The 11,762-nt window shown below is 25.4% G+C and overlaps 1 protein-coding gene across 1 annotated transcript in view; it reads left to right on the forward strand.

Annotated features, from left to right (window-relative positions):
• Positions 1–1,971: 1,971 nt before the first annotated feature.
• Positions 1,972–11,762, forward strand: part of LOC117176383 (regucalcin-like) — a 16,613-nt gene continuing 6,822 nt past the window's right edge. The window contains exon 1 of the mRNA XM_033366624.1: positions 1,972–2,014. Coding sequence (XP_033222515.1) covers positions 1,972–2,014 — 43 coding nt within the window. The remainder of the gene's footprint in view (positions 2,015–11,762) is intronic.

An 11,762-nucleotide genomic window follows, 5' to 3' on the forward strand; every position in this document is an offset into this window, starting at 1 on the left:
CAGGAGAATTTTTATAAGTATGTTATAAGTTATATAATTGTGAAGAACACTAAGACTGGGTGTTTTTTTCAAATTTTTTATTGACTTGATTTTAATTATTTATTTTTTTGTATATTTTTGGCATAATTTAATTCCCATCAAAATTTATCTGTTTTATTTAAAAATGTAACTGCTTAGTCAAATATATATATATATTTTTATTTGCTTAGAAACTGTTTTTTAATATTTCTTTGAAAATGCGTCTTTATTGGTATAAAATTGATCTTCTCGTTCATGAAATATACTCCGTACTTTAAATTCACCCTCATTTATCGAAAATACTGAATTTTTGTTTTTAGTAAAAAAAAAAATTAATTTGTAAGATCTTCCAATTCCGCCGCCCAAAGCGTCTTATGTAATTTCTCTTTAAACCTTTATACACACCTCTGTTTCTGTTGTCTCTAAAAGTCTACGAAATATATTTAGAGCGAAAAATCTTTCGCACTAAAAATATATAACGGCCAGTAAAAATTAAAAATTTCTGTCATGAAAGATCCAGAAATTAGGTGAATTTTGAAATTTAAAATTTGTAGCAACCTTTCTAAATATTACATTAACCAATAAAATTCCGACCGGGCGGATGTTTTTCGTTCGTGGGCCCTAGCCTTTAAAAGACATCGGCAGGTTTTTTAAAAATAAACATGGCGGCACCAAATACGGCTGTTTGAAAGAAAAAATGTGTGTATAAAGACTTTTTCTTTAAATCGCTATATTTGGTTCCGCAATAGTTTTTTTTAAACCAACCGTTATATTTTGAAGCTTATGGTTCATGGACGCAAAAAATCTACAAATTGTAAAAATCCACCGATGCTTTCGATCCGAAAATATTGAAAGAAAATTTTCTTTGACAACCCACTTTTTTGTTAAATAAACAACTATAACTTTTTCAGAATGCATTTTTTCAAAACTGTGATCACATAAATCGAAATTTCAGACAATTTTATACCCGATATGACTATTATCAATTTCTTTTAAGAACGTTTTAATAGTTAATGGAGCGATTGTAAAAAATGTTGAAAATTTGTCCGGCAAAGACTTACTGGGTTAATTCTTAAATAAAATATAGTTTTTGACAAAGAAATATAATAAAGTAATTAAAGTTGTAAAATATGTATGAATAAACAAATTAATGTTAATTACTTGGGGGCATTGGGGCGATTGGGGTGAACGATGTTCTGCTGCGTGTTTGATGGTCCGCCGTGTGGTAAGACAGGGTCCTGGTTGTATGAGGAGCTTGGTTGCGAGCTGTGCTGCAAGCTGGGTTGCGGGATGTCCTGCCAGCTGGGTTGCGGGATGTATGGCAAGCTGGATTGTGGGCTGTGTGGCAAGTTGTATTGCGAGATGTGTGGCAAGCTGGATTGCGAGCTGTATGGCACGCTCGATTGCGAGATGTTCGCCAAGTTGGGTTGCCAGCTGTATGCAGATGCGGGGTGCGAGTCGTATGACCAGAATGGATGCGAAGAGTTTGGAGAATATATTGGCGAGTCGCCTGAAGAGCTGTGCTGCCAGTTATTTTGCCAGTTGTTTTCATCGCTTGGTCGAGAAATTACTGAATAAAGAAAGGCGCTAAAAGTGCAAATCACAAGTGGAATGCTCATTTCTCAAAAATACGTCGTGATTAAATCTTTTCGCGAGAACTGTGAAAAGTAGGTCTTTCATTTAGAATTTATAAGATATGGATGTGCAAAGAAGGAAGAGAGGGCTAAATAATCTCTTCCAATTTCCAGCTCTCTGCCAATCAACTATTGAAAATTTTGACTTTTCATCCTAAAAAGCTGGAGAACTAGGCCACTTGGAATGAGACATTCTTATTGTGTACCACGGATTTCCTGGTGTTATTTGCTAAACAATGACATACGATTTCACAAGTTTTCAAGAATTATAAATAATAACTAGCACCACAGGAAAATGTTTGAAAAATGTTAAGGTTAAATGACAGACCTCGAAGACTGTAAAAATTTAGTCGAATTTCAATGTGAGTAGAGTTTTGGTTTTGACCTTCGACTTCAATTCAGCGTGTGCAAACGTAAAAAAAAATTTAACCAAATGCACTGGAACCGCGGTTATATCCTCGTTCCCTTATATCCTCTCGCAATTATATCCCTAAATAACTCTCATTTATATCCACCTGGCTTGCACGTGAAAAACAAGCCAATCAGAGCGCAGCGCGGTCATTTCCCCTTCGCGATTCAGCATTGGTGGGACCCCCTTCCATAAGGATATAAGAGAATGTTTAAGTTCTCGGATGACGGATATAAACGCAGTTGCAGCGTATGACTATAGAACAAGAAACAACGAATCCAGTGATTTTTTGAATAGGAGCCTCATAAACAGGAAGATTTTAGACAAAAATTAAATTTATTCGTTGGAAATTCTATCAATATTGTTTTATGCTGTGTTTTTGATTTTCAAACAAATTTTGTGCTATAAAAATGACATTGAATGCAATGTTTGACACTATACAAATTTTTGAGATAAAATTTAATAATAAATTCTAATTTTTCATTTGTAATAAAAATTTAAAAGTCTAGAATTTCAGAAGCTCTTACTTTGAAAATTTTTTAATTTTTGGAAATTTTATTTTAAATATATTCAGTATTGAACTTTTGAATTTTTGAATTTAATAAAAATGTTTAAATTTTGAACACCTTCAGTTACAAATGATTAAATTTACCTCCTTTCTTAACAAGATGTCAAATTTTTTAATAAAATAAAAATAAAGAAATATTACATTTTAGCTATCTATCGTAAAAATTTGAATAAGTATGCCATGTGGATTGATTTTATTTTTAAGGCAAAGGTGTTCTGGAAAAAAATATCTTCTTATATACATTGGAATTTTTTATTTTTTATATTGAAATATTAATATTAGCGGTCGTGAATCACTGGCATAAGATATAAGAAAAATACTGAATACCTATTCGAGAAAAAAATTAAAATTATGACAATGCTGTAAAATAGAATATTCAAGAAATAAAAAAATGCATTTTCGTTCACATTTACGGCTAAATCTTAATTTATGATTTTATATATCAAATAGGAAAAAATTAATTGGATATTGTAATCATTAAAAAAAATGTTATTTATTTAAATGAAGTTGGTCTTACATTAATCATATTCTTTAAAAAATATCCTTGTTTTTATCGGCATTATTTTTCCTCGAATTAGGCAACTATGATCACAAATCAAATAAATCATTCAAGAAAAATTCAGAATTTATTTACAAAAATAATATTTTATTCTGTAATACATTTTTTTATTCATACGTATTTAAATCAAACTTTTTTTGTCCGTTTCACTAATCTCGGGAAATTATGTATTACTCATAATATTAATTTGTCAAATATCTTCATATACAAAAATAATGTGAAAAATTGTTTAAAATATTATTCAGATTCATAGAATTTTTAAGTTTATAAATTTTATTATTTGGTTGAAAAATTAACTGTTTTGCTAAAAACTCGACTTTTTGGGTTGGAAATTAATCCATTTTGTTAAAAAGTCATACTTTCTTATTAAAAATGCTACTGTTTTTTAAAAATATAATTATTTCGTTGAAGATTCACTTATTGCTTAAAATTTATATTTTGGTGCTGGAAAATTAAGTAAAATCTTTTCTGGAAGAAAGTTTAAATCAAAAATTTATTTGATTTTTTATTAAAAATTTATGTGTGCATGTATTTGGTAAGGAATATAACACTTTTGTTAAAAAGTGACTCTTTTTGGTTGAGAAATTTATTATTTTGATTAAAGGATTATGAACTTCGCTGAAAATTCAATTTTTGAGTGGAAAAGCCTTTTTTGGTTTAAAATTAATTTTTTTACTAAAAATGTGACATTTCCGTTTTTTTGAGATTGCTTTTTTTTTTAATTTGAACATTCTGAACTTTAGAATAAAATTAGTAAAAATAAAAACAATTAAAAAATGGAAACGAACTCAACATAATTCCAAAAGAATTCATGTCAAATCTAAATTGATTCGAGAGAAGGCAACGACATTTTTAAAATACAAAAAACATTTTTCAAATTATTGATAGTTGGGATATAAACAATAATTTAAAAGAATGGATTATTATACATTTAAAAAATGTTTTTTTTTTATCCAAATATATGATTTCCATACTTTTAATAAGTAAATGATATTAATTAAAGGACAATTTCTTTAATTTTTCTAAAATTTAACGATTTCCTATTGTACGGACTTTGACAGAGCTAGATATCTTGTAATTTCGGAAAATTTTTATTTCGAATATTTTTTTTTCCAGAATTTTATAGTGCCGGAATTTGATTTTTTCCGGATTTTTCGGTCGTTGCATAAAATCAATAGTTATCTCATCAAATAGAAAATTTTCCCAAGGAAGAGAAGATAAGATAATATTAAAACAAATACATGTGCAGAATTCCTGAAAATAAAACCAAGAACCTAAAGTCCTAGCAAATGTGAAAACACCCAAGGAATCGTCTGAGCTTTATCTCTAGGCGTTTTTCGCAATTTTAAAAAAGTCGTTGTTTAAACAATTAAGTTGTTAATTAGCATTTAACCTTTAATAAAGAAAACCTAAAAGTCCTTTCAAAAAACATAAGATACTTTTGGATTCACTCGGCAATGTCTCTAGGTATTTTGAAATATTTTCGAAAAAATGATTATTTAAATAATTATATTGTTTATATTTTTTTATAAGTAAAACTAAAACTCCGATCAAAAAAATGAAGATAGTCCTGGATTTATCTTGGCAATATCTTCAGGCATTTTTTCCCATCTTTTTCAAAAAATTACTTATTAATTTAAAAATAATAATAAAAACAAAACCATTCTCGATGATGTATTTACCTCGCGCTCCGCTTTAGATTATGTAGTTATCTTGGCGCTACGTGCTATATATTTCTATTTTCGCACATTCTTGCCCAAACGTTTTAAAATCAAAGGTCAACGGATCGACAACTGTAATTTTGTGATTGTAAATTCTTTTTTGTTAAAGTTCTTTCGGCTTTAGCGAACACATTCTCATCACGTATTTCGTGCTTAGCACTCGATTTTGTCCAAAATTTCCGCTTTTCTACAATATTCAGATATTGGAAAATAAAGCACAAATTGTATTTTTCATGATTATTTTAATATTTGTTTCTCACTTTGCTTTAAATTATATTCTAAGCTGGGCTGAAACATTTATCATTTCAATAAATTTATGTCATAACAATTCATAATATGAATGAAAATTGAATCATTCTAATTCTTAATTTCTTGTTTTTATAATTTAAAAAAGTTTGTAATCTGGATTTTTTTTATTTAAGAAAAGCTTTTCCAAAAGTTCAATTTTTTTATTTTAAATCTTATTTTTTACGATTGAAAGAAAATCTACTCGTCTAAACCCTCAAATGGTACACTTGTGCGAATTCGCACCCGAAGTTTCTTCATGTTTTTGGCATTTACGCAAACAGAGCTGCAGCGGATTATCCCCAGATATATTAAATATATGGATGTTTATTATGTGTGATATCTGCTAGTTATTATTATTTTTTAAAATATCAATATATTTATAATTTTTTAATTAAATTAAATTAAATGTATATACTATTTATTATTATTTTTATTTTTAACCCTTTAAGGGCTATCTAAAAATGATTAATAATAAATTTCTAGATCTTTTTAGGCTAACAACTCTTGTCTCTTAATTTTAGTTCGTTCCTCGTGTCGTTTTTTGAAGAAAAACATTTTTTTTTATTTTGAATGTTATTTTTCACGACCAAAGTAAGAGCTACGTGTCCTAGCAAAAATTATTCATGAAAAATTTTAATGATTTTTCGGAATTTTTTAGAAGCGTAACTTTTGTCTATTTATTTTTTTCGTAGCATGTACCACAGGTAAAAAATTTAAATTTTTTGTTTTTATTGTTTTTGATGCATAAAACAAAAACTGCGCATCCCATAAAAAATAATTATTAAAATTTTCTAGTTTTTTTTTTTGATAATCAAGTTTTTTCTCATTTTTTCGTAGTTTGTGTAGTTAGTCCAAAAGAATTTCATTTTTTTATTTTCAATGTTGTTTTTGACGACTAAAAACAAAAACTACGGGTCCTATCAAAAAGCGATTTAAAAAAATTTTGTAGATCTTTGTAGGGCGCGCAATTTTTGTCTATTTATTTGCTTCGTATCATGCATAGTTTGACCAAAACTTGGAATTTTTTAATTTTTCATTATTTTAGGCACTATCAAATACTCTAACTCTGATAATTTTATTTTGATAGAAAAAAGTCATTAGTATAAACTGTTTGAGTTTCTGATAACTATGAATAACCGTATATAGAATTTTTGAATCTTGAAAAAATTTGGTTTTAAACATTTAAAAAAAAAGCGCTCACCTTTTGAATTTGTATCCAAAATGGCTGGTTTATGAACTCGTGCTTTCTTTTTGAGCCCTAAAAAATTGTGCAAAAGCTGTCCCCAATCTGATCAATTTTTTTAAAGTTATCGTGCCTACATAATACAGACTACAGAAAGACGGACAGACAGATGTAAAATTAATACCTTCTTATTAGGATGTCAAAAGAGCAAAGTTATTAATTTTAAAATGCTCTAAAAAAATGTCTATTGCCTTTTTTCTGTCTTCTGTATCTTTTTGAATTCATAAAATCATACTACTTTATTTAAAAAACCAAAGAAAATTAATTTTTAGCAAAGTAGTTGAAGATGACTGATTGACAAAAAACTCCAATTTTTAACAAAAAGTGATTAATTTTTAAGCAAAAAGTTTGATAGTTCCATTTTCAGTTTAAAGAAATTATTAAAATAAGATCCTTAAAAATTAGTTTAATTTTTAACGAAAGATTGAAATTTTTAACGAAAATGATCATTCTTTAACCGAAAAGGAAATATTTAACAGTGCATTAGTTATTTTAATGAAAAAGATGAACTTACTAGCTACACAACATTTTTAATTAAATATATCGAGTTTTGACCAAGCTAATGTTTAACTAGAATGCTGAATTTTTTATGAAAAAAGTAAATTTTTAACCAAGAAGATGAATTTTAAAGGGGTTTGCAACAACAACAAAAAACAACTTTATTAATTTTAAATAAAAATTTCTATAAACAAATATTTCAACATGCCACTTTCCTGTAGAAAAATATTATTATTTCTTTAAATATTATTTTTGAAATTCTCTTATATTTATTAATTTAATCAAATTCTTTAAAACTTATGACTTTGTTAAAAATTTGTATTTTTTTATTTATTTTGAAAGATTAAAAAAATATCGACTTTTTTTTAAAGATTCGCAGCGAAATTGTAAATTAAATTCGCCTTTGAAATCTTAATTAATTATATTTACAAAAATTTCAAAACATTTCAAAAGATTTTTATAATTTTCAAACAGAAACCAAGAAGATTTTAAGTTAAATTCATAAGTTGCTGAATATTAAAAAAAAACATTTTACTCATTCTAAAATAGAATGCAAAAGTTTTGTTTTAGAAATAACTGAAATTTTCAAAAATGGTTTAAAATTTTTCCAAGCAATCTAGAAGAATTATATTTATATTTAGTAGTAAATTAAATGGAACAAAACAATTTTTTTTTTAAATATTATCGGGTTCAGGGTAAAATAAAATTTTTTCAAATATAAGAAAACTAAAAATATTTATAACAGGCGTTAGGAAAAAATCTTGAATTTTAAAAACACTCTTTTTTCAGTTCAAAGATTCTCACAGTACGTTTAAATCTTTCTTTTTAATCCAAAAATATTTTATTGAAGTAAAACTCCTTGTTTAAGAAAAACTGTTTCTTATTGCAAATGAAATTCTTGAATGCTGAATGTATTTATTTGATCTTATTGTTTACATTTGAAATATCAACAGTTGAAATAATATTCTACATTGAAATAATTTAACAAAAAACTACTATACACACATGTCAGTGTCGAATAATTATTAATTCTTTAATTCTCGGTCGGGAATTTGAAAACTCGAAATTCTTATATTTAGGAAATTTAAAAATTCCGGAAACCTTTGCTTGAAACTTTTTTCTCGGGAATTTTACAGTCCCGGAAGTTTACATTACGGGATTTTTCAGTCTTCCGTGAAATTAATAATAAGTAAATGAAATTAATCAAACTTTCTAAAAATGCGAACCATAATAATTCTACAAATAAAATTCCAATATAAGGATGCAAACGAAAACCGTTTGCTTCATATTCTCTTGATCCAAAGTGATTTATTCAGTTTCGAATTTTACATTTTTTCGTGAATAAACACTACTTTTTCGAAAACAATGTGTTATTTTTAAAAAACGAAGGTAACATTATTTCCCATGGCCTACTTCTTTCTTATCGTTATTTCTTATTAGTTAAAATTATTCGATAAATGTAATTATAATAGTTATTCATATTTAATTAATATTATAATAATATTTATAATATTATCATAATAATATTATTCTAGTCCTTTGCATAATTAAAATTTTTTCGAAAATGGAGCAAAACATCTTCTCGTTTTTCCCTAAAAAATAAATTTTCAGACAAAAATGAAATAGTTTAATTTTTCGTTAAAAACGAATTATCTACTAAAATTATGAATCTCCAACTAAGAAGATGTATTTATGCCAAAGAGTAGAATTTATGACAAAAAAAAATAATTTTGTACTAAAGAGGAACAGTTTTCAAGAACGCATACTAATTTATTATTAAACAACTCAAGTGTTAACTAAAAAATGAATTTTAAACTAAGTGAGGAACCTTCACCTGAATCTTTAACAGTTTAAATTCATCTGTTGGACCAAAATAAATTTGTTTAATTAAAAACTTTTATGACTTTGATGTTTTTTTTTTAAATTAATTATTTTACTTGAAATATAATCTTCTTTGTTGAAAATTCAATAAAATTATTTTGGGGTGCTTAAATCCAGAACTGTTAGACAAAAAATTTGAATTTTCCATTTTTTTATTATAAATATAAAGTTGTAATGGTAATCTTTTAGGGCTTTAAAGAAAGAACGTTTTTTTTTAATTTTTAAAATGCTACAACTCTGATAATTTTCTTTTTATCAAAAAAGGTGGTCGGGGTCATTTTTTCGAGTTTTCGAGTAATAAACAGTTTTGATAATTTGAATTCTCACTGAATAAACATTTTTGAAGGTTTTAAAGAAATTCTGATTTGTTTAATTTTTAATGAATCTTAGAAAAATAAAAAAGAAAAAGTGCACTGGAAGCTATAATTTTATTCCAATTATTAAAAAACCTATATGGTCACACATTAGTTAAAACTTTTATGAATTCATTAGGAAAAAATAAATTTGCAATGTCATCCATGAGGAAAGTAAAAATATTTTTAATTATTTAAATAAAGTTAGTTTTTCATTATTATAAAAAAATTAAACAATTTTCAAAACATGCACCCACGCAATAATTATTTTGTAAGTTTAAATTGAAAAAAATTTTTTTCTTTGTTAAAAGTTTAACCATTTTGTTAAACAATTTTGTTTTGTTTTAAATTTTATGTATTTTGTTTAAAAATCGCATTCGGTGGTATAGTGTTTCATTTTCATCTGAACAAATTTTCCTTTTTGACAGAAAATTTCTCTTTTTGTTTAAGAATTTATATATTTGTTAAAAAATTCACTTTCTTTTGTTAAAAATTTAAATATTTAGTTCTAATTTTTTTCTATTTAAAAGTAAATTTGTAACGAATACACATTTAACTATTTAAGTTCGCTTATTAGGAATTCATCTATTTTGAAAAATAATCACCTTTTTTGTTAAATTTGCGTTGTTTTGTTAAGTATTCACATTTTTTTCTGGAACTTTAATTTAATTTTCTATTTTAAATTAATCTGCTATATCATCAGGGCTGGTAAACTTACCGACAGTAGATCAACCCTCCAAGCTATGAAGGCAGAAAATTTTTTAATAGGATTAAAATTCAAATAGGATTATTATTTTAATTTTAAAAAATATTTAGTGAAATATTTAAGATTTAATATTTGATTCTTTCATTATTTAGTCTATGGTTTCTTAAAGCAAATATTAGAAACATTTATTAAAAAAAAATTCTTATCTTTATCAGAATTATTATTCCTCGAGACACGTGTAAAACATCTATAAAATTTCGCTGTATTATCGTAGTTTAAATAAAATTGTTACGCTTCCGCATTATTTTCTGATAAATTAAACCCTAAACTTCTTATATTTCAGAAATATGATAAGAAACAATGCTAAGTCATTTACGTAAATAATAAAATTTTATCACGCAATAAAGATCTATATTTCTACACATTCAAATCCAACTTTTTTTTATCACGTTCACTAATCTTATAAAAATAAATTTTATTCAGAATGTTACAATAATACAAATGCAAATTGTACAGATACAAATAATACAACAATATCGTGGAAGAAAGGTTAATACTAAAAACTTAACAAACCACATGAATTTAACAAAAGAATTAAATATTTCTCAAAAAGGATGACATTTAAAAAACTAAACTTGAATACCTACATTTTTATTCCTTACAAAAATATTTGAAGTTTTTTTAAACTTTGGACAAATTATTTAAATTCTTAATAGAAGATAGGAAATTTTCAACTGAAAAGATAAATGTTTATTTAACAATATAAACCTAATACCAACAAAGATGAACTTTCAACATCATCCATAAATTTTTATAAACATAGTTATATGTCCAACCAAATATATTAATTTGCAATTAAAAAAACAGATTTGTGAAGAAAAATTCTAATTTTTTTCAAATAAAGATGAATTTACAACAAAAAATTTTAATAATTAAATTCTCAATTGAAAAATGCATTGACAATTTAAAAAACTAATTTTTAATTTAAAGAATGGATTTGGAACAAAAATATCAAATTTAAATCAAAGGAATTAATTTTCAATAAAAAAAGAATGAATTATTAACAAATCACATGACTTTTTAACAAAATATTTGAATCCTTATAAATTCTAAAAGAAAGAGATAAATGCTAAACTCAGGATATTAATTCGCTTAAAAAATATGAACTTTTGAAAAAACACATGCATTTTCAACAAAATAATTCAATCTTCGTTAAAAAAGAACATTGATATACAATAAAAAAATTAATTATATTTATTTTGGGTCAAAAAATAAATTGGTAATAAAAACGAATTTTCAAGAAATTTGTTCTTTTTTCTACCAGAAAGATGAATTTTTAACGCACTGCATGCATTCAAAAAAAGGAAAAAATTTGGAGCAAAAGAAATCAATTTTCAAATAAAATAAGGATTTTAAAACCAAAAAAATAAATAATTTTTAACAAAAAAGACCTGCTCACTAGCAAAAAGGACAGCAAGGAAAGTTCATTTTTAGCTAAATTAATTAATTTAATTCTTCAGTTTACTTTTTAATTTTTTTAAAGAAATTGTTTAACTAAGAACATTTTTTAACGAAGATGGTGAATTATAATGAAAAAGGAATCAATATTTTCTCTTAAGGAAGATCATTAATCGATTCAAAAATCAAATCAAAAATCAAATCAAAAATCAAATCAAAAATCAAATCAAAAATCAAATCATAAATCAAATCAAAAATCAAACATACATATGGCCTCTTCATTCCGCTTTTGAGGATATTTAGCAAAAAATTTTCTTTTATTTATTTCAAAAATTAGACAATTTCGTACGGCAAGTGTTGAAATTTAATACTTTCTATTTTTGAAGTTGACAACTTGATCGTTTGAAATGGAAAGAACTTTCAGTT

The sequence above is a fragment of the Belonocnema kinseyi genome, chromosome 7 (genome assembly GCF_010883055.1).
Source record: "Belonocnema kinseyi isolate 2016_QV_RU_SX_M_011 chromosome 7, B_treatae_v1, whole genome shotgun sequence".
Classification (NCBI taxonomy): Eukaryota; Metazoa; Arthropoda; class Insecta; order Hymenoptera; family Cynipidae; genus Belonocnema; species Belonocnema kinseyi.